Source organism: Pelmatolapia mariae, linkage group LG23 (assembly GCF_036321145.2).
Source record: "Pelmatolapia mariae isolate MD_Pm_ZW linkage group LG23, Pm_UMD_F_2, whole genome shotgun sequence".
NCBI lineage: Eukaryota > Metazoa > Chordata > Actinopteri > Cichliformes > Cichlidae > Pelmatolapia > Pelmatolapia mariae.
Genome location: NC_086246.1, coordinates 37,026,676 through 37,050,935, shown reverse-complemented (window position 1 = coordinate 37,050,935; position 24,260 = coordinate 37,026,676). Strand labels below are relative to the sequence as shown.

The window sequence follows — 24,260 nt, the reverse complement described above, 5'->3', positions numbered from 1 at the left end:
TCAATACTATTACCACAGTACCTAAATATTCTGCTCTTAAAAGCATATATATTTTTTATAAACAGTAAAAAAAATAACAAAATTATAATTCAGACAAAGAAATTTACGATGAAACATTAAGTAAACAAGACTTCCGACAATTAGGTTTAAGATATCTGTGCCAACTTTACTTCATAACTGATGATGGAAATGTTTAGTTCATTAATTAATTTGATAGCCAGCCCCGATGTTATCTAAAAATATGACACAAGTGACTACTCGAAATCAAAAATCTCTGCCTCCTTCTCTTTCCAAAAAGCAAAACTACGGTCAATATATTTACAAATTTCTTCATTACTAAAACTGGAAATGTCAGTTCCAGTGTAGAGTGTCCCCTCATCTGGCGTAGGCGTCTGCACAATGACTTTAGGGACCTGTCTAACCTCTGGGAGGCTGTGTTTTACTGTTTCTGTAGAGCTTTCAGGCTGACTCAAGGTATTCCCAAAGAACTTTACTTTAATGTCCTCAAAGCCGTCCTTCCACTCACGGTTCCCAGCCTCAATGTCCTGAATGACTGCCTTATGAAAGTCCCTGACCATCTCCCAGGGGAAGCTCCCCACATGGTCAAATACCTCGAAGCACAGAAGATGCCTCATTTTCCGTTCATCGACTGGCAGGTCCAGCTCCAAGATGTGAAAGTAGCCCAGCATGAAGAGATCTAGGGTCAGGTTGTCATACTCTACAGGAACACCATCCAGACGGGGTAAGAACTGCTCTGGTGAGTAGAGGGCTTTCTGCCTGTGGAGCCTGTTGATAACACTGCAGGTTACACAACAATGTATTTGACTATCTGTCAATCACCAAGCATAAACAAGCAGATACAATATGTCCATAGTTTACCAAGCCCAGAATTATGTAATTATGTAGAATATATATAAATTTTCTGAGTACTGCTACAAAACTCATAGACACGCATTGACATAATTTGCTTAGTGATTAATAAGGTATTCCAATTCTGATTTACTGTCCTATAAATAAAAAAAGGCAGAATCCAAGCCTGATATTTGGTATTTATGTTGAAAAATATTTTTTATTTGGTTTCAGGCTTAAATTTAGTTTAAGGCGAGACAGGGGAAGGGATGGGAACCTAAGCCCCAGACCACCCTCTCCCCAGCTACCTTCTCCAGCTTATCCAGGCCATCCCTAGCAAAGTACAACACCTAACGGAAATGAGTCAGACTTATCGCCAGCAATGCGGCAGATAACCCATACATCTGAAGAACCCTGAAAAAGGAAGAACCTCCAAGGGATATGTTTGACCGCCTTCTCCAAGCTCAGTTGGGAAAACCCCAGTGTATCAGACTCCTTGCCCATCAGAGAGGTGACAATCCATGTCCCAAGAGCTAGTTTCAACAGACAGACTCAAACAGTCAGGAACAGACCACCAGGGCCACCGCTAGGGCCTCCACCAGGGCCTCCGCCCTTGAATGCCACTCAAAACACACTGCACCCAACCCCTATGGTATCTCTTGCAGCTGGTGAGCCCACAGGCTGGCCCATTTTGCCTCTTCGGGCTGGGCCCAATTTGGCCCCTTGGGCTAAGGCCTAGCCATTTGGTGTTCTCTCTCGAGCTTCGTTCCCAGGCCTGCCCAAGATAGAATTACTCCCCCCACACACCCATTATACTTTGCTATATAACGTATAATGGGGTTATAACGAACCCCTCTGTGATTCTAGTTGCTAAAATAGCTTGGTTGCTTGAGTGTTAACCACACTTCTAGTGTATCTTTTATACAGCTGATCCCTTATTTACAAGGGGTCACCACAGCAGAAGCTACAGATATTTTGAGTTGGCAAATCTTGACGATGCAACCCGCAACCCTAAAGGTATTTGTGTTTCCTCCTGATCTCAAACCAGTGACCTTTCGCATGTTGGGTAAATATATAAACCTCTACTATGGAGGAACAGCATATATGCATTAAAAGAAAACAGATATTGTTCTTAACTCCATGATTCTGATGTGAGGTGTCCGAAAAATTACAATATGATCTGACACACAAAAATCCACGCAAATCTCTGATTTAAGTTACTTAAAGATGTGAACAGTTTCAGTTTTTAATAGGAAGGAAAAGTCACCCCATCCTACCTTCTTATCTGCCTTGAAGGGACGCTGGAAATCATCTTTCTCCAGTTTCCCAGCATTTTGTTGACAGCACTTCTTTGCTTGAAGAAGTGTCCCAGGGAACTGTTCATCATCTCTGACTGAGCACTCTCGATGCTACTCCTACGACCAGATCTGTCACCCATGTCTGGGTTTCCTCCACTTATCTTCCTCTCTGCTGCATCCTTGCTCTTCAATGCCACTGTGTAAGCAGATTTCTTCCAGTGGCCTAAAAACAGAACAACTATCCTCTCCTTTCTAAGGCTAATGGTCTCTTGAACATCAGGAACATGTGCATCATAGTCAATACCAGAATCACTGTTTCGATCTGTTTCTGCAGCTGGATTCAGCCCTTTAGCCTGCTTTCCTGACTCTGGGGCCTCAAACTGTGTGGAAGAGGTTAACATGTGAGCTTCTGAAGGTTCAGCTAACAACGACAAGTTCTGCGTTTCAAAATTTGACTTCAGAGTCCTCACAGACACTCCAAACTGATGGATTTCATCCTCGATCATCTCCCTGCGTCCCCTAGTGGAGTTCTTTCTGTCTGACGTCTGAGAAAACACTGTGATAAGCTCTGTATTGGGCATCTTGCAGTAGGGCTGGTCCGTCAGGTTGGTCATGAGTAGAGACATGCTCTTTACGATCCCTGAGATACGGCCGCACCACACAGGTAAGGGAACTTGATTTGTGAAGTTCCCAAACTGCGTGTTGACGGTGATGTTCACTATGGGGGCCGGCAGGATGTGCCTGAGCTCCTCAGCTAGGCGAGCCAACTCCAACTCGTAGCCTTCACAGTTCCTCTGCATGGAGACGTTGGCAATCTGCTGCTCCAGATAGATGAGATCACCCTCAGTCAGCAGCTCACCAGAGGGCCCCAGGATGGCATTGTGGGCTTGGGAGTACCTCCAGCTGACTTTGGCAAATCTGTTCCCGTTTTCCTGTAAAATAAGAGGCAAACACCAGATAAACACGCAGGATGTAATTTTTACGTTTTTTAAACATTTCAGAGGGTTTTGGCATGCAAGAAAAAGAGTAATGATACATTAAAATTGCAACCCAGACCTCATCCAAACCTCAGAAATATGACTTGACTCACAATGTGCTATGTGTTCAGTGATTTGTTATGAGCAATTAAAAGTAAATGGGGACTGAATTTCCAAGTGTTTTTCAGATTTTCAGTAATGCAGATTTAGAGAAGCAACACAAAGAAAGAGCTGCAATTTTTGCTTTTCTCATGTTTAGACTCTGTAACCATTTGTTTAGGAGAGGTTTTGTTTAAATTAGGCTTTACCTCAAATAGCAGACCTTACTACGGTTGATTATTATGGATTATTGTGGTGGTCATTTCTTGACTAAAAGCCGTTTTGTCTTTAATGCGAGAAAATAATCCATCGTAGCTTCCTCCACCCAGAAGTGTTACTGAGATAGCTTCTTTTGCTCAGCCAGCAGGCGAAAATTCAAAGTTGTCTGTCGATGAAGTTATTAATTTTATGTGCTCCATCTTTTCCAAGAAACACTCCAAATATTTTCCCAAATATTTGTTAATATTTAAATGACTATTCCAAGAAACCAGAAAGGCCTTTGCCTTTGGGATTTAAATGTAAAAGAAATGGGGAAAGTGTGTGCACGAGTACCTACAAGTGTAACCCAACGGTTGGGTTACTTCCTGTTACAGAAGCTGAAACATTAAACACAACTTATACCAACCTAAAACACAAAGGATTTTATAAAGAATCTAATACGTAAACATCCACACAACATAATGACTGTTTTGAATGCAGTTACATTCTGTATAATCTAAAAGGGCTTAGAAGTACCATTAGAAATTTATACAAGCAAAAACTGACACTTTTTAAATACAGGACATACACTAAAGTGTTATCGACTAACTGTTTGATAAATTTTAAAAGTTGGATTGGGGCTACAGTCTTTTGTTTCTACTTAAAAGCCAACAATTAAATGGCAATCATGCTCATTTTCCTTTTCTCTGGAACCACTAGTCTAAAAAGTCACATCAATTTTGGTTTACTCCCGAAATTCTCTGATTTAGTCCTACATGAATAGCACCTTGAAGATCCGATTTGTACGCAATGACTTCTTGATTGAAAGTACTAAATTGTGCCCTAATTCATCTTTCAAACAACATTACCTTTCTCCTCTGATCCTCCTCATCCAGCAGCCTGGCCTGCAGCTGTCTCACCATGACTTGCCTCTTCCATTCTGCTATGGGACGGCCTCTCTCATCATGGGTGGGCACCAGATAATCAATGTCTGACAGGTTGGCCTCCTCAGTAGGTAGGACCACCATCTTATTCTTCAGAGATACATGAAGCAGCAGTGTTCTAGCTATCAGCTTTTTATCCAAAGAAAGGAAGTGAATCTGAGGGCAGGATATTTAAAATAAGGAAGCCTAGAATACTTACCGCTTGTCCAGTGAAAACTCCTGATATTCCTGACTGTTTCAAAGATTTAATGGACTTCATGTCGCCAAGAAGTTTTCTTTCAGCCAGGAGGTTTGCATCAGGCAACATTGTCTTATCAGTACAGACAGTTCCCTCACTCCCAGCGGCCTTGGGTTGATTGAAACATCTAATAACTGCAGTACAAATCATGAGCAGTCATTTTCCCAGTCATTTTAAAGCAGATTAATATTTGAAATGACTCACTGTTACCATGAAATTGTGCAATAAATTGTTGCCTTGATTTGCAATAAGAGCAATTAAATAAGCTCCACAGATGTTTCTCTCACCAGATGTTGCGATTTGAACCTGCTCTATTCTACTGACGGCAGTCCTCTGAGGCTGGGCAGGTGTAGATGAACCAGAAGGTAAAGAAAGTGCAAGCAGGGACTGAGGGCATCTTGCTTGTGGAGACTCCTCATTCTCAGGCTGCTATTGTAAACAAAGTAAAGGACTCACTGGAGTGCTCTAAGAAACCACAAAAAAACAGAAAGCATCATAAAAACTAAACTGTGATTACCTTTAAACTGTCCATGTGTGAGTTACTGCTGTGACTGTCTGTGCATGTGTCACTCAGGCTCCCGTAGTAGTCCTCCCTGCTGTGCGGCAACACCAGGGCTGGCTTTACTTTCACCTCCTCTGCTGGAGTGGGAACCTCAATGGGCTTATCTACAATGTAGGCCTGCAAACATTTAAAATATTTAGAATAAGACTGTACTGCACTATAATTATAATCACCTTGGAAAACATGGAAACAGAGTGTGACAAAAAGAGGTAATAAGGATTAAAAAATGGAAAAAAAACGTGGAATATATTCAATAAAGAAGCATCTCCTATATTCAGTTTGAATAAATGATTTTTTTTTATTTATTCATAATTCAAAAAAGCAAAACAAACAAACAAACAGAAATAAGACAACAAACACCAAAAACAATCGAAAATTAACCGCTCCTCTTGGTCCAAACACAGCAATCCACAAACCTCAATATACGGGTTACTAAAAAAACAAAACACAAGTTCCTTCAACAAGGAAGCAGAATGATGCACAAACTTTACAAATACTTGTTTGTCCTTATACTTGCACTTACAGAACTGCAGCTTCCTTTAGCTGCTTTTGTACAATTATTTCATACTTGGAAGATATGTCACAAACCACAAAATGATTCTCATTTGCAAGATGTTTTATTTACATCTGATCTTTCTTCAAATTTTCTGAATGCTCCTTTTCTGTGGCTGTTTCTAAGTCCAGGTCCTCTTCACTTCTTTTGCCTATGGTGTGCCGCAAGGCTCCTGTTTTGGGCCTCTATTGTTTTTGCTGCTCCCTCTTCAGCACATTTTGATTACTGTTAAAGACATTTCTTATCACTGCTACACAGATGACATCCAGTTTTGTATCTCATTTAAGCCCCAGTCACACATCTTACATACGTGCTTTGACTCTATTAAAAACTGTAATGCAAATTCTAGTTCCCCTTGCCACTTTTGCTAAACCGTTAATCAGGAAGCTTGGTGTGACCGCTGTTTCAGCTTTTACCTTGCTTGCCAAGTTGAGGTCTATTGTGTTATGCTCTGAATTGGGGATTGTTATTCATGCCTTCATGTCATTGCAATTGGATTGCTAGGATTTGAAATGACTCATCGTTACCGTTACCTCCTGCACTTCTGCAGTTTTAGCTGTTCACATGTCACACCATGGTTAATTCTGCAGCACTGGTTCTCCACTGACTTTAGGATTCATTTTAAGATTCTGGTTATCAGATAACCGTTACATCCATACATCGCCAGCAGGTCCCTAGGATCAGGTGATTACGGCCTGCCAGCTAATAATTAAAGGAGACAGAGCTTTTGCAACAGTGACCCCTAGACTCTGAACCTCTCTCCGTCTGAGCCAGAGATCTGTGGACTCAGCTGTTTCTTTTAAAAACTTAAAACTTGCTTTTGGGTAACTTTTTAGCATTTTGTTGTGAAGCCTTTCTGATTTATAGCTTGACAGTGCTATCAATGGAATTATACATTACTTACAGGTCAAATGAACCCTGAATATTACAACTTGCTGGCCTTAATATGCTCCAAATATCTTTTAAGCTGAAGCACACTTTTTCATGATTTTAAAATCCCTAAATGTTTAATGCATGTTTTGACTCAGGAAAGCCTCCATTCCTTTGTGTGTGCAATGGTTTCCATAGCTGTCGTCATTTCAAACGGCTCACAGTTTCTGAATAATGAAAAAAAAGAAAAGAAAAAAGCACACTGCGTTGCTTTTGGTTGTAATTTCCCATCAAAAGGAAACAAGTGAAGCAATATTGTTCAGCTTTACTGTCGATAAGAAGAGGGGAAAGGAGCGGGAAACTTCCAAAAGAGCTGCAGCTGTGTTTTCGGCACTTCCCTCCTGATGTATTTGATTTACTTATTTATGGCTCATAAATGCTGCTGGTTATAAGCAATGACTAAAGCTAAACACCGTGACGATAATTTTCTCCCATGAGCCATACAAACGCCCTTAGATATTGAGTGAAAATGCTTTAAGAATTGTGAAAGACAGGAAAACATAGATGCTCTCTAGCTAAGCAATAAAGTATCAGCTCTGAAAATGACCCCAAAGTTCTGACCCTGATCACAGAGGAAGCACCAGTCAGTCAGCGTCTCCAGCTAAGACCGATGTAGCTATTCGGCTGGATGCAGCTGTACGCTGGCCATTGTATTAAGCCTGTAATTATGAACCATGCTTACATGTGTGAGCATGAAACTGACTTGAATAAAAAAAGGAGAGGAGGACTATATGCTGGTTATTGATGCTATCGTGTGAAAAAACTATTATTGGACACTGTAAAAATGAACATTTGATCCACATGCTGACTTCTTTACAACAAACATTTGTTTATGTACATTTTATTTACCTCTTCAGCTATGTTACTCTCAGGTTTAAACTAAAAAAGGTTGACTTTTGCAGCCATTTGACGTCTGCCACTGCCCAGACTCCAAGAATGACAACAGCAGCCTTTGACTGAAATTATTTTCCTACTTTTTAAAAAACTGAGATACATCCGGAGTTTGATTGGTATTAATTTTAAATTACTAATGTTAATGTTAATAAAATAAGATACATGCTCAGTCAGAGTTCCTTTTTAAACACTCACATTTTTGTCTTAGAAAATGATGAGGATCAAAGAAGTGCTTACTGCTTTATATCTTTCCTGTCATCTAAATCAGGTGACATCCCGCCTGCTGTAATATGATCCATTTTCAGACACTTCTCTCTTCACCTCACCTGAACTGCTGCAGGTTTCCCACCATCACACTGAACTGCAGTTTGGTGGCCGTTGCATGACGTCACAAGTGCTTTTCATGCAACGAGCCTGGTTTGTCTAGTTACGTGTGACCTCATTATGGAGTCAGATTTCGTTTGAGCGAACACCACAGAAACAGATGAAAAGAGATCTCCATCAAGGAGGTTATGTGATTGGTTCAGATTGCCTGACTTAAAAAGTTACACACAGAACTTTTGCGTGAGAACTTTAATAGAAATGGAGCTTTGCCCAACTTAGAAGTAATTCGCTTTTGGAGTTGATCTTGATCCGGGAATTTTTGCAAGGATTTTTTAATATTGCGAAATGAGGCAAAATTGTACTTTCTGCATCATATCTTCACAAACACGTACCAACATACACATTTTGGTGTGGACTGTCCTCTACACTTGACCCTGTGTGTACACTGAGCCATCTTAATTTCACCTCACATTTGCTGTGCTCGTTTTCACAATAATTAGGAAGTCATTTTGCTTTATTGAATTTGTTGACCTATGTTACGTGGAGATGGCTCTCTGTGCCTGCTTGGGGTCTTTGTTGCTATTCTGGCTTCCTCCCACAGTCCAGAGACAGGCGTGTTCAGTCAGGCTGCTGATTCTAAACTGGCCGTAGGTATGAATGTAATGTATGGCTGCTTTTCCCCAAGTGACAGCTGGGATAGGATTCAGTGCCACACGAGCCCCCTGAACTGGAAAAACTGTTAAAAAAAGACATTATTTTATTTTGTTTTAGGTTCTTTTTTTGTAATTTCTCAACTTTTAAGATAGATAAAGTATATCTTAAACTGAGAGAGGAAAAGCTGATGTTCACAACAAAATGACACCAACTGGATCCAAGGGCTCGATTCATCCATGATGTGGAGGGAAGCTATGCAGTCTCAGACTGCTTTTGTTAATACTTCTGTGTGATAGTTGTGTGTAAAGTACCATTGTAGTCTTTAATCTTAATTTACAGGAGTACATCAAACCAACCACAGAGAGGACATAATTTCTTCTCTTTGTTAGTATAGTCAAATCTTACATTTACGACAGTTTCCACTCATCATTTGCAGATAGAAAAAACACACCTGAAAATCATCTTTTCCCCTTTCAATTTGTTCTTAAATCATACACTATATGGACAAAAGTACTGGGGACCTATGCTACATCACCTCCATTACCCCTGCAGGAGCTCTTTGTACACTGTTTTTATGCTGACGTTAATGCCAGAGGAGGTTTGGAAGTCTGGAGCTCTGCAGTTACTGAGTCAGAAGAGCACTGGCAACTTTTACCCTCTATGTGCCTCAGCACAATTACAGCACCATGCTTGAATTCAGTGAGCTCTTTACAACGATCCAAATGTTTGTACAGGCAGATTGGATGGCTGCGTGCTTGATTTTATACACCTGTGGCAATGCGACTGAATTCAAAGATTAAGAGGTGTGGCTCAATACTTTTGTCCATATTGTAATATATACCACTTAAGAGGTAAATATGTCAAGTTTAGGCACAAACAGGAAATCCCAGATTACAGCAGGTTTTGGGAGCCTTTAAAGTAATAAAAATGTAGATTCAGGCAGTGTAATCAGTCACACGAGATCATTTCAATATGGGAGCAGGTTCTGTGCCAGAAAGTGTCAAAAAGTCAGTTGTTTTAGGTTAAATAAGGTTGTTTTTGCTATTTGTTTTTGTTTGTTTTTTTACAGACTATCAAGGATATAAGTCTGCTAGGTTTTTAATTAGAATAAAAAAGGAAGTTTCTGATTATGATGTACAAATGAGCACATGAAACATTTCACAGCCTGAAGACTCGCACCAAACCAAAGAAGAAAACAAGCACATGCACGGCTGAATAGGTGGCAGCATTTCACACCGCTCCAGGCAGGCTGTCGGATGTATGGAAGCATTTAGGTCCCCTTTAATGAACCTGCATTGTCCTAATGCACTCCATACAGAATACATATCAAATTCACCTCTCAGAGGACATTATTAGTAGCCAAAACTTCAAAGGCAGGCCTAATATGCTGCTGCACGCTGTTGTGCTTTACGTCCATGAGGTGGTCCATTTCCTCTCACACGGCACTTTGATGTCGAGCAACACGAAATATGCTGTGACACCGCTCGGGCGGAGGAATAATCTTCCCAGAAGTTGTGCAATCCATAAATAGATAAACAACAAGCGGGCTGGGAAATGGGAAGGGGGAGCCTGATTCCTTTGTGACCCTTTTCGTAACAGTTCAGTGTCCTAAAAACTACGATGAACCCTGCATGTGTGTGTTTAATTAGATGCAGTGGCCAGAGAGCATTTGGTTTTCATCACTCCCCCATCACTACTGCCACGCAGATTCAGATAGCCTAACCCTGCTTTTGGCCTGGATCTGCTCTCCTTTCTGTCGAAGACCACAAAGGCTCTGATCGCTACAGATTAGGAGCCAGGGAGTTAAGAAACAGCTACTCAATGCTGTCTCATTGTCAGACATGCAGCTCCAGTAATCTGCGGTCCCTGTGGGTCGAACCACGGGAGAGTTTAATTATTTCAGAAACACAGTTTGTGTTTAAGAAACATGTCTTGTAATTCTGCACTCTGGAATCAATCATTCAAACAACCTGCTTCCACGTGAAATATTCACAGTGATAAATTGCAACAGGGAATGTATACAGCGGCTGCACATTATACACAGACCACTATAGTGTAAATACATGTCCACTCACATGGCAATATACTCTCAGGTTTCCTCCATGGAGGTAAATGCTTGCGAGACTACCAACTGACAGATATGCTGTTTTTGGGAACATCTACAGCATTTTTTTTTTTTTTTGCATCTGCTGCAGCTACAAAAGTAATAACTGAAAGTATTTGTCTACTTAGTGCTGAAATATTGTAACTACTATTGGACATGTCTGGAAACTGCAAGATTAAAGAAAACACATCCAATTTGCAAAAATCAACAATGACAAAATAAAGTAAGGTCATGAGCCTGGAGCGTTACTCATGCCTAACCGTAACAGGCTATAACTGATCAGAAAATAGGCGAAATGCTGCCAAAACATCTGCCAGTTCGGGCCTCTCAAACAGAACATACAAAACTTTCCATTCATTTCACAAAAGTAATTACTCAGCCTGTCCGCTCACTTTCCTTCAGCTCAAAGAAAAACAAGGCGCGAGTATAAAAACAAGAAAGAGAGCTTATAATATGTTGAGGGACAATGCTCATTATTTAACGAGCACTTGGGTCCATCGTGTAAATGTGCCCAAATTTAACTACAAAGGCTTTTCAACTGTAGTTCCTGACACAGAGCAACAAAGACAGAAGCACATAACATTAAAGATCACCACTCATACAGTTTACACACACAAACAAAATCACGTGAACACAATAACAAAATCTATTGCACTTTGACAAACAGACCAAACTAAAGCTCACCGACCTTGACCTTGAGCAGTTCTCCCGGCGCACACTTCGTGGTATGACTGACACCGACTTGTGCAGCCAGGTATTGGGGCGTGCTATCTTAAGATCACCGTCCACTTGTTTGACACCATCATCAGCGTCTCTTAACAGTGGCCAAGGGCCGCCAGGTAATAAACAATAAACTCTGATCGGAGAATGCTGTTAATAATTGAGGGACCGGATAGGATGGCCGGTAATGTCACTAATGCATTGACAAACCAGCGGTCATGCTGTTACACGCAGGGAGGTATCAGCGGAAGACTTGTCAAAGCACCTGGAGAAGAGACATGCGCGTGGGTAATCAGGTGATTTTGTTTTTCCACCTGGGACTATTGAATAGAAGAGCTCATTCATCAATCAAGAACGCTCCCACCCGAACCCCTCAGACTCAGCCGACTTTCTTCTGTACAATAGCTTCATTATATTTCAAAGTATCACACGTGAACGCAGATATGACTACATTAGAAAATTATTTTGACTCAGAAGGAATCACAGCTAGAAGGTGAACATGGTATCAAAATGTAGGGAAAAAATTCAACCTTTCATATGCTGTAACTTGGTCATCACAATATGACACCATATATAGAAGTTTACTCAAAAATGTATGTTTGAAGTTTGAAGAACATCCAGGATACCGATGCTTATTTTTGGTCCTCACATCACAGACATAAAACTGATGCAGTTTATAGTCAAAGGAGTTTGCACAGAAAAGCGTCTGGACTTCTTTAAGTTGCTTGAAGACGTTTCACCTCTCATCCGAGAAGCTTCTTCAGTTCTAAGGTCAAATGGCCGAGAGTCCCAGATTTAAACCCAGTGGGAATATCCCACCAAAGAGGGACAAAGGACCCCCTGGTGATCCTCTAATCACATGAGCCAAGGTGTGAAAGCGGGTGTGGGACCTAATCAGCCAGGGTTTCGGGTGAGCTCATTGTGAAACCTGGCCCCACCTTGTCATGTGAATTCCTGAGGTCAGATGCCCCAGGATGTGAGTGGGCATTAAGGCGTCTGGGGAGGGAACTCAAAACTGGATTATAGATGGCAGACAGTTGGTGTCGTAAACCACCGCCTCTGTTCAAAGATGGTCGCTCACAGTGGACATAGATGGCCTCTTTCACTCCTCTTTCAAACCATCTGTCCTCTCTGTCCAAAATGTGAACATTGGCATCCTCGAAAGAGTGACCTTTATCCTTAAGATGCAGATGGACTGCTGAGTCTTGTCCTGTGGAGGTGGCTCTTCTTGTGATTAGAGGATCACCAGGGGGTCCTTTGTCCCTCTTTGGGGGGATACTCCCACTGGGTTTAAATCTGGGACTCTCGGCCTTTTGACCTTAGAACTGAAGAAGCTTCTCGGATGAGAGGTGAAACGTCTTCAAGCAACTTAAAGAAGTCCAGACGCTTTTCTTTGCAAACTCCTTTGACTACGATGACCTGGATGACTGAGAACCTTCACAGACATGATGCAGTTTATAGAACTTCTAATTGGAATTGGTTTTGCCTTTTTTCTACTTAATGTTGTGTTTTTCTTTCTCTCCCTTGGGTACAAAGATACTACTTAGTTAAAACATAGACCTTCACATCAGTAACCAATCACACTGAAAGAAGTTGGGAGTGACGGCCCAATCATATCAATCTCATAGTCTGGTCCATGACAAAAAAGGGATATAACAAAACAACAATATTTTACACTCCGGGACAATGATGTCGTCCTTCTCTAAGGGGTATCAGGCCCTCCAAACTTTGAGAACCACTGCTCTGAAGGCGCCCGTGGACCCAAAACTAGCCAGCAAAATGTCCCATACAGCACCTTTTATAGCATATATGAAAGCGCACATAAAACTGAAAAATAAATTCAAAAATTTTTTACAGTCTAAAACCAGATATATGATTACAAAAGAAAGTCATGGTACACAGGATGTAATGACTGATACACTATACACTGACAAAAGGTATTGGGCCACACCTCTTTAGCCCATTGATGTATAAAATGAAGCACCTGGTAATGTACTCTGGCTTTACAAATAAGAACCATGGCAGTTCAGCCATGAAGTGTCAGACCATGTGAGTCACAGAGCGAGGTTTGAGATTTAGTAACTGCAGTGCTCCAAACTAGGGCTGTTCGATATAACGATATATATCGGATGACGATATAAAAACGTCTATCGTTTCATTTTACGCTATCGTTTGTTTCGTGGTGTTGCAAAATAAACTGTTTACGGCAATATTTTTTCATCGTTTTGATGGTCACTGTAGTGGCTATATTAATTTCTTAAAGTTCTCTCTTTCTCTTATATTTTATATAACCACACTACAGACGGACAAGCGCCTGTTTTTATGCGTTGTGGTTAGCAACAACGACGGTAACAGCATCGCGTGTCCGCTTGTTTATGTTCCATATAAACCTTTCACAACAAAGATCAAGATCCTGTTGAGACTTTTCAAAATAAACTGAATCACGTGAAAGAGCAGATTATTTACGGATGAGAAGTAAAAAAGAGCCGTCAGGTGCTAAAAAAATAAACCTTAGACTAAACCGTTAGAACAGGCTTTTCCCCGCAGCACGCTGTGTAATAAATACTCACAAAGAAAACGGCGGCCGTTACAACCTATGTCTAAAAATGTATAGTTTCATGCATCGGTTAAAACACTCGACTCCAGCTACATGACGCGCAGCTGGGAACACTTCCCGCAAGTCGAGCTGCCCGAGATTCACAGAATTTACAGAAAATGTTACATTTTTGTGATTTATATCGTTATCGGACGATAGAATTCTTATATCGGGATATGAGATTTTGGTCATATCGCCCAGCCCTACTCCAAACTATCTCTGGCATTAACATCAGAACAAAAACTGTGCACCAGGAGCTTCATTGCATGGACTTCCATGACTGAGCTGCTCCGGTAGGTTAAATGTGTTCAGCACTGTCCATATAGTCCACATTTTATAGAGCTGTAAAATATCTCTGCACTAGTTTCCTAATACATATCAAATTTTGCACCCAAACATTCTGAGTCGGACAGATTCACAGCTCCGTTGCGCAAGAGGATAAAGGTTTTGTTTTCTGAAAATGTGATAAGCGCAACAAAATTCATTAAATTCTCTTTAAAGTTATTAGATTACATGTGTTTTATTTCTCAAAAGAAATTTAAAACTTTAGACGTGTGTCTTAAAAACCAAAGCGATGACTGATGAATCCTCTTTCCAAGATTTCTAAAAATAACAAAAAATCTCAAACACCAGTATCTTTGGCCTGATCGCTCTGTGTGCGTGTGTGTGTGTGTTTGCGTGTGTGTGAAGTAAACCTCACACCGCACACTGTTTATTTGATTGCAGCTGTTGCTGAGATGCGAGATGAGGGAAGAGTAGATGACAGCGCTGAACGAGTCTGACCTCGCTGTGAGTGATCCAAACATGGCAGCGAGTCCAGATCTGCAGCTCTCTCCGGTCACTGTCCCGCTACATTCAGGTCACTTCTCGGAAATGAGATTATCTGACTGACACTTAAGAACCGATGAAACCCGCGATCTACGTTACAAACGTGAAACACCACCAGAAATGTAATTAAGGCACGTCTACCTGCACACCTTATCTCTGGCACAGCTGGATTTAAACCATTACATATTCTATCCTGTAAATGTTATAAAAATTTAAATCGAGCGACTGTTTGGTCGGTTGTCTGTCAGATGACCTTTTACTTCACACTGAGTCTCTGTTAGTGTATCCAATTCATAAAGTGCCAAGAAACACGATATAGCATTCAGTCTGCTACCATCATTACACAGCATCCAGAGGTGACAATCATAGCACTTCCAAGCCTCTGGAAAAAAACATGACTGACAGTCAAATGTGTGTTTGATGCCAATGACATCCTGCTCTCCAGCTCCACAAAGGGATAGAGTTGCCGGCTCCAGGCATCAGAATGGTGAAAACGCTGAAACTTAAGCTTGTGGATCCCATAACGGGCTCAGCATTTTCACCCGCGGGCCCTCCACCTGAGCCGCTGGAGAGAAGTAACTGATAGGCCCTTAGCTGGCGGTGGCTCGGGCTGCGTCGGACACCACAGCAGCCCTACGCTAATTAGCTTCCCTTTGTTCATGGGAGGATTATTTCTTAAGAGGAGCTCGGCAGTCACGCCTCACTACTTCCCTATCATCATCCTCTTCATGTATGAGTGCTGCTCTTCTCCGCTGACTTATTCATGGATCCTATTGGCCGACAGCTTTGGTTACTCTGTGTGCGTCCCTGTGTAGCCTGCGTTATAGGCAGCAAGTGAGGAGTGGTGAAGGAAAACAACTACAGCAGGCTCCAGGTGGACAGCTGTGAGGCTTTAACGTTCAACAAGTCTGCTGACAGAGTGGTCCCCATAGGCTTTTTCATTTAGCCTGATTCTCTGTTTCCTATTTAACATCAACTCCACAAGCTCACGTTTCAGCATCAGCTGTAATCCTTGTTATTATGGAACTTTTGTAAAGAAAGGAGGGCAGAAGGAATCACAACAAGAAGATGAGCCTGGAATCAAAACGTAGGCAAAAAGGAGACCATCATTCTAGAACCTGGTCACAACAGCCACCTGTTCCAGAAGGTGATGTGACCATTGAAGGTTTACCAAAATGCAATGAATGTTTCTCCACTGTATTATCCAAAATCACATCAAACATCCTGAGTACAAACTTTTTTTCTGTTTCTCTAATTCACAGACATCAAATTAGTGGAGTTTACTCAAACTATGATAAGATCCTATCATACTGATGCTCAGAACTGGTTATAGAAGAAAGACGAGATCTCGGTTTTAGACACTTTTGACACTTAGAGTGGGTCTAAAATTGATTTGGATTCAGTTTAAGCAGCACTTCAAATGGATATCCTCTGTACTTTCTTATTTGAGAAATTTCAGTCAGGTTTTAGAGCTCTCCACAGTACAGAAACAGCTTTAGAGAAGGTTACAAAGGATCTTCTTATGCTTTCTTCCACAGCGTGTTTTTGTCCTGTCTTCCTCCCCTCACCCAAACCAGTCATAGCAGATGGCCACCCTGCTCTGAGCCTGGTTCTGCTGGAAATTTCTTCTTGTTAAAAGGGAGTTTTTTCCCTTCTCACTGTCACCAAAGCACGTTTTCTTTCTATTATTATATATTTATATTATATATATACCTTACAATATAAAGAACCTTGGGGCAAGTGTTGTTGTGATTTGGCACTGTATACATAAAACTGAAATAAAATGAATTGTGAATTAAAGAATGCAAATTAAAAGCTATGAAATTTCAGCCTACTCATGTGACGTTATGAGTCAGTAACTCAAATTGTCCATGTCTTCATGAAATATACCAAAGTTATTAAAAAAAATCACCTGATTCTGTGCAGGTCAGGAGGAATGACTTACATCAAAGTATTCTGAGTTGATTAACCCTAATGCAGGTAAGTGCTTCCTGCAGTGACGTCTGACTTGAACAGGCAACACCAGCAAAAACAAGGTGTCAGCTCTAAAATATTGATCAATCGCATTAAGAAGTGCTGTGCATTCCACACGAACCAAAAGAGCTAGCCTGACAGACTCATCTGTGGAAAACAGAGAAAGAAGAACCCCCCCCCCCGCCACAGTACTCACGCCATCATCTCCTGTAATGCCCTAAAGCCTTCATCCTCCACTTTCTCAGACCTCTTGAACTAAGAGCAATGTAATCAGGCTGAGTGGAAGAGAATAGCTCAGGAGAATGATAGGCTTGACCTGAATGAAATACATGTTACAAATTAAGAAAATGATTCACTGAGCTTCCAAGATCTTCCAGATGTTTGACCGTACTCGAGCTTTGATTTTCATGCCAAGGCAAACAGCTGTGCCGCGACACAAAGAGAGGAAACAAACAAGGGAAAACGTGCAAAATAAAATATACTGCAGGTGACAAACAGCTTACGTTTCTCTCCATGGCACGGAGATATATGGCACATTCAGCGTGTCCGTTGTACTCTGCCAAATCTGCTGCTGTGAACCCATCAATATCTTGATCTGAGGGGTTGGCTTGATGGGCCAGCAGGATCTTACAGCACTGAGAGATCAAACAAGACAAGTTTTATTAATACAATTGAGTTTATTCAGGCATAACACAAAACATAAGATATAAACAATGTGGAAAAAAGTTAGCTCTAACCTCCAGCTCTCCATTCTCTGCAGCATCATGAAGTGGGGTCCCTCCCCAGTAATCTTTCATGACCTTTGAACCCATGTGTAGTAGCTTCTCCAAGATGCAATAGTGTCCCCTGCTGGCAGCAAAGTGCAGAGCAGTCGCTCCATCTATGTCCTGACAGGACAGGTTGATATCAGTGCAGGTCACCTGTTCGGAGTTCATTAAATACAGATCAAAGGAACCATCAAATGTAAGAAACAGCTTTATAGATTTATGCTTCTTCACTGACCAGCCACAACGCCACAGTTTGGTGGCCCATGTGAGCAGCAGCATGCAGGCAGGTCATGCCATCATAGGCCCTCAGGTGCACGTCAGCCCCGCAGTCCTTCACAAGGTACTCAACAACATGCAGGTGCCCTTCCTGGCAGGCCAGGTACAGCGGGGTAGCACCGGTAGCCGTCTGGTGGTTCACACACCTGTGCACAAACAGGTGATGGAGGTTAGTACAGGCAGATTTAAGAAGTTAAAAAGAGATATTCCACTACAGATCCAACACTTCAGGCCATGGAAATAACCTGTCTCTTTAAAAATATGCACCAAAGCCTTCTCTTGTTTGTTGGTATGGTAAATTTAACCACTGTCAGTGACTAAAACTAAGGACATATCCTTTTTATTTTTATTTTAATAGTTCATTTTTGTCTCTTTTATAAGTCTAGTTCCAATCTTTGTTCCGGTGAACAAATCATTTAGTTGTATCATATTAGTTAGAGTTACCACAGCTACTCAGATGCATTAATAAAATACCTGAAAAAACTACAGTGCTTTTTCCACTAAAATATCAGAGTTGTACTGTTTCAGCTTTTTAAATGTGAGCGTTTTCTCATTAAACATACAAGTTAAATAGAGTTTATGGCTTGTAATTTCATCTGTTTTTATTCTTATTTGGTTTAAATTGTTCCTTTCTTTTCAGTTCAGTTTCAGTTAGTTTAAAGATACATATAGGTTTGCTTATTTCATTTTAGTTGCTATTGTCAAAAATGTTTTGTTAGTAGTTAAGTTAGAAATTGTTATAATGTGTAAGGTTTTTGTAAAGAGACAAAGATCTGGTATTCTGGTATTCATGACAGTCTCAACAAACAACAGGACTAACATGGTCTGATGTGTTCTAACAGAGCAATATCTTAATGAAATATGAAAGCACAGATAATTGAAGTACTTTTTTAATACTGGAAATGACTAAATAAATATTTAGTTGCTGAATGTGACTAAAACATATTAAAAATAACACCAAAAACAATGAGCGCACCATACATGTATCTATGGATACACATCACACTGGACATCGATGTGGAAATTATGCAAAAATCTAATATGAGCAATAATGGTAAAATTATGTCACAGGGGAAATTTCATCCTTAATTTTAAACCTTTTTTGGTCCTCAAAGCAGCGTTTCCACTGGTGTGCACATGGCTCTTTAACAACTGCAGGCCGAACGTGATGGACAGCATGTAGCCATGTATTATTCACAGGTCACTGATGGTTACTTGTGATGCTCTAAACTCTGCCATGCATCATGCAAATTACAGTCAGACTCTATTGTAACAAGAGGATAAGGCAGGAAGAGCCACACGCGCCATTATCTGTGCCGCTGTCTCAGGTTTAGGAGATGGAAAAGTTTAATTGGAGGAAGAAGTGAGGGCTGGTGCTTATGTTTATTTACTTGTTCCTTTTGATGAGCGCAACCCAATACTGTACATCCTTTAATCATCTCAGATCTCTGTAAATATGACCTCATGCCAAAATCGAAAAAGTTATGCTCATTAAGAATCACAGATGACTGAACTAACTTCTTTCTTTTCTATTAGAACCTGTTTCCCTGTATCATCATGTGTAATTCTATTTTTGTTTGAAAAATTAGGTTTTATCAACCAAAGTGTCATTCAGAGTGGTAATGACTTTTTTTTTTTTGCTACACTTGACCTTTTGTCCTTTAGCATCTGTATGAAATCAGTATTTCAAGAACAGGGATAAAACTGTGGAGTAAAAGAGTGGCTGCTGACAATATCATGAGCTTGGTCAAAATCTCCTGAACTTAAAACAAACATCAAACTTGACCAGATGATGGCAGAAAAGTCACCAAAGTGTTTTAGACTGACCCTCCAGCACCTTTGAGGATAATTCTGTAGGGATGCAGACAACAAATGTCGGTCTCACGGTGGCAGTAGAGGAAAAGTCAGACCAACAGCAGTTGGAGTCATAATCTAGGGACTACGAATTTCTGCACCAACTTTATTGCGCTGAAGAGAAATAATAGTGCAATAGTAGTAGTAATAATAATACTTTTTATCCAGTAATTTGCTGTTACTTTGTTTTCTGGTGACACAGATATTTATTGATAAGAATTTTTTTAAGGGTTTGGAAGTGAGTCAGTGTAAGATCAAGTGGGACATCACTCTTAAACACCAGTGCAAGGTAAGTTCCTACAAGAACGAATCTGCCATCTAGGGCTGCAGTGAAACAGTAAAAAATATACCTAAAACCACCTTTGTCTTATCCCATTACTTTGGTCTCAACTGATAACATATCATAAGGTGAAAAAAAGATGTGAAGGAGAATTTATCTTTAGAAAAGAGAACAGCAGTTCTCAGAGAACTATACTTACAGCAGACTGCTAAATAATGTGATTGTGGATGTTGCGGACATGCATCTGAAACTACAACATCGTGAAGATGGACCACAAAAAGTTCATTGTAGATTCTTTACCCAGCATGTTCTTAAGGTGTCCTTAATGTGTTGTTTCATGCAGGTTAAATAAATGGGGATGGGCAGTGAAAAATATAACTTCACTGCCAAGGAAAAAAAAAAAAGAAACTTTACAAACTGAAATGAAATGTTTGACAGATTGAGATTAGTTGCTCATAATGTCTACTATTACTTTTTCTTCTTAATGGAGGCATGATCCAGGCTAATGCCTGCCTTTTTTAGGCTCTGTTCCCAAGTGCTGTTAGGACTCCTTATGGGTAGTTCTGTGCATAAAGAAAATCATTCATGCATTGCTGTGTAGTTGCTGTGTAGTTAACAGTTGGTCACTGCTGGACAGTTTAAGCTCTAGTTGCAAAGGTAACCAACGCTGTCACACGTCAATCAGCGGTATCCTTCACTTCCACTGGAAGCTGCATCACTCAAAATTGCAAAAAGTTTAACTTAGGACTCGCTCACTTTATGACTGTTGTTCCACGGTCTCTGGTCATCGTATAACTCCTAATCTCGTTTTATGTGGACGGTATGCTTATAGGTCTGTGGTGATCGCTCAGTGGCAAAGAGAAGTAGTGTTTTCATTGCTTTAAAAGAGCAAAAGTTTCTAAATTTAATACCTGCCTGATACAAGAATGAGTCTGGAAAACCACTTTTTATACTTGCACTTAATCAGTGCTTAAGAACTTCCAATAGCAGCGGCTCGGGTGGTAGAGGAGATGTTTGGCCTTTATAAGCTTGCTGGTTTAATTCCCTGTTTTTTACAGATATTAATACAGAATTTTACATGATATTCCTTTGTTCTCAAGGTATAATATAGCTTATACAGATACTTTCATGGTTTTGGGGGGGTCTGTCAGTTACTATAGTGCTATGGAAAATAAAGCAGATCAGAAGTATCATCAAAAATTATTCTAAAGTATAACATTTCAAACATTTTAATTTTTAACATTTTAAATTTCTTCCTAACAGTGTTACTTGAAGTTTCACAAACTTTCAACCTTTGCAAATACTTCCAAAAACAAAATACTTACTATCCAAAAACAAATGGAAAAATGGAAACGCAAAGTCAGTTAATATTAATGTAGTAGGAGGGTCCAATTCGGCCCACTGGATGGCTTTGAAAAGTGTGGATGCAGATGATTATCTTTGTACAAACATCCTCAGGCAGGCAAACAGAGCCTGTAATATTAGGAAGTGAAATGAGGGCCGTGAACTCACCCAGGTGCTTCCTGAATGAGCAGTTTCAGACAGGTGAGGTCCCCGTTGGCTGCGGCGTAGTGAGCAGGCACAGCTCCACAGTTTGTCTCCACCTTGGCCACACCGCCAACAGAAAGCAGCCACTTAATGACCTCCACACAACTAAACCGAGCCGCGAGGTGAAGGGCTGTGGCACCGGCAGCATCTCTATCCTGGAAACATTCGCAGAGATCTGATATGGACAAAAACTGAAGCCCTGCTCCTCTACAGGCTCATGGGAGGTAAATAATCTTTGATTATCATTTTTGCAACAGATTAAAAAAAATGAAGTAACATAAAACAAGTAAAGAGTAATTGCGTGTGCGCAGGTTCTCAGTCATCCAGGTCATAGTAGCCTAAGTCCCTTTCTTTCCGAGCTCCTTAGACTGAACAGTAAACGCTTTCTGTTTTTTATACGAAAAGCTGCAGGAGAGATTCTTATCTAAGAGATTTCCAATAATCAGTAAGTAAAATAGAAGCTTAAAAATCAGATCTTGCACATTCAGTTTCGAAAAACAATGTAAATAAACTTTACTCTGCTTCTACTCTGTTATACTTCCTGCAACCATCTGGCCATAATTACAGGACATGTGATACATTACCATAATGGGTGTCAGCTAAGGCAAAACCATATGATGTAATCAGTCAGTAATACATCAGAATAGGTTTAAGCTTTTAGAGAATTTTTTAAACTACTTTAACTACTGTAATTAATTTCTTTCCCTATGCTGTTACTGTTATTACTTTTTTCCCTTTATTTTTCGACCCTCAAGGAACAAAATGATTTTAATAGCTAAAATGACCATGTGGAGTCATTAGGAGTATGTTTTTAATGTGTGTTTATTATTCCTTTATTATTCCTATTCTGCTTCTTTTTGTATAACAGATATTCTAAAGTCTTCTAATTCCATTAATTATAGTTTTCAGTTATTGCTTTTTTATTTAAAACAAATCAGACTATCCTTGTATGTCACGTCTTCTAAAATACAATTAACCAAAGTTGAGATGAATTGATGACTGTGTAATACTTTAATAAACAACAACTAACGATTAAATCATCATAGTCAGTTCTTTTTCATCCTTTGTTACTTTCATGTTTCTGTTTTAAACAAAATCTGAAATTTGGAATAGTGGAATACTTAAAATATTTTGTACAGAAATACTGAAAACATTTAGCTTACTGAAATACCTGAAAAACAGAACTCTCAAACTGACAGGCCTAATTTTGGAAGGCCAAGCTAAACCACCCAAACTAAAAGCTTCATTTTAATCTTTAATGAATAAAATGATGATGTATTTCTCACATTTTGCAATCGCCTTCTACAGAATTTAACTAAAACTTTCACCACCAGGGGGCAGAGTTTGTCTTTCCATTGGCTGTTGTTATTTTTTTTTTTATCGTTTCTACATCTTTCCTGCTATTCTTTCAACTTCTGACACTTCTTTTTAGCCTTACTCTTATTTTCTCAGGAGGTTTCCTTTCCTTTGCAGGAAGTGACTTAGTGACTTACCTACTAAAATAAAGGTTCGAATGACATACTTCCACTATCTTGTGGTAAAAATTGGTATTACACACTAGTACAGTCTGGCCCTTATTCCACTTCAGCTGATATCTCTTCATATATGGATGTGTCATTATTTTCATGTTCTTTAGATTATGTTTTAATCATTTACAATGTATTAATTTGTTAATTTATCATAACCCTGTAATGCCAAGTGAGTTTTTGAGAACTCTACATCATCACTGTGATTTTTTAATAAATTTAACTGGTCAAAGGGTTCAATAAACACTGCAGTTTAAAAAAAAGAAAAGAAGAATTTTCTAAAAACTGCTTCTTATTTTGGGCATTACAGGTATAACTACCTGTGAAAGAAATTCTTTAATAAATGTACTCAAGCCAGTGGAAGTCAAGTTAATTCCTTAAACTCTCCGGATGGGTTTCGCTCTCTCACTTTTTGTGCCAAGATTGCTATGAGTGGATATATTTACCTCAATGTTGCAGCCTCCTTCTTGCACAAGCCACTGCAGCTCCCGGATGTTGCCAGTAGCTGCCGCATCATGTGCTGGTGTGGCCCTGTTCGAGGCCCGGGGATCAGCACCCAGCCCAAGCTCGCTCACCAGGAACTGCAGGCAGTCCAGGCGTCCACACCTGGCTGCGTGGTGCACCGGGCCAGCACCTTGAGCATCAGTGATGCCTGGAGAGAGGTGACCAGAAGAGGCGAGCTCCTTCAGGGCTGCGAGATCTCCCGCTCGAGCTGCCTGGATGGTCCGATGAAGCACCATGCCTCGCTGCTATCAGTGGGTTATGGCACAGGCTGAACAAGCTCCCTGGAGCTCTTTCCCTTCCAGTAAAACACCATCTCACACGCACAAAGTCCCACACAATAACAAAAAACCCCTCGTGTACTTGTTGGCTCCTCCTGAGCCAGGAAAGCGACACTCGAGCGGGAGCCAGCTGGCCAGCATAGCTGTTGGGGAGAGAGGAGGGGGTCAGAGCCGGTGAGAAAGAAAGGTAATGAAAGACGGGTGGAGGCGCAGCACTCGTGGCCTCCTGCTCTCTCTTTGTGTGGCAGTGACCATATGCTGGCACATGCACACACACTTCACTGGAGATGGGGGAGCTGAGGCAGCACGGAAACTTAAGTAATGGGAGAAGTCCGAGCCAAGGCATGGTGGATTACAATGAGAGTCATTTTTTACAACTATTTTAAAAATTAATCAAAGGGCGACTAAGCAGCTGGTACATGTAGAATATTACAACCCACATGAAACATTTCATCGTTGATTTGAGAAAATATTAAAAGTGCATG

General features: G+C 40.5%; 1 protein-coding gene across 1 annotated transcript; it reads right to left on the bottom strand.

Moving 5' to 3' along the window:
* Positions 1 to 151: 151 nt before the first annotated feature.
* espnla (espin like a) lies at positions 152 to 23,768 on the bottom strand. The gene is made up of 11 exons (XM_063466980.1): positions 23,440 to 23,768; positions 21,432 to 21,622; positions 17,745 to 17,931; positions 17,480 to 17,662; positions 17,246 to 17,377; positions 5,121 to 5,282; positions 4,891 to 5,032; positions 4,565 to 4,737; positions 4,291 to 4,455; positions 2,127 to 3,079; positions 152 to 786 (listed from the first exon to the last, which is right to left on the bottom strand). The coding sequence occupies exons 1-11, from the start codon at positions 23,731 to 23,733 to the stop codon at positions 255 to 257; spliced, it is 3,114 nt and encodes a 1,037-aa protein (XP_063323050.1). The 5' UTR covers positions 23,734 to 23,768; the 3' UTR covers positions 152 to 254.
* Between the last annotated feature and the right edge of the window lie 492 nt (positions 23,769 to 24,260).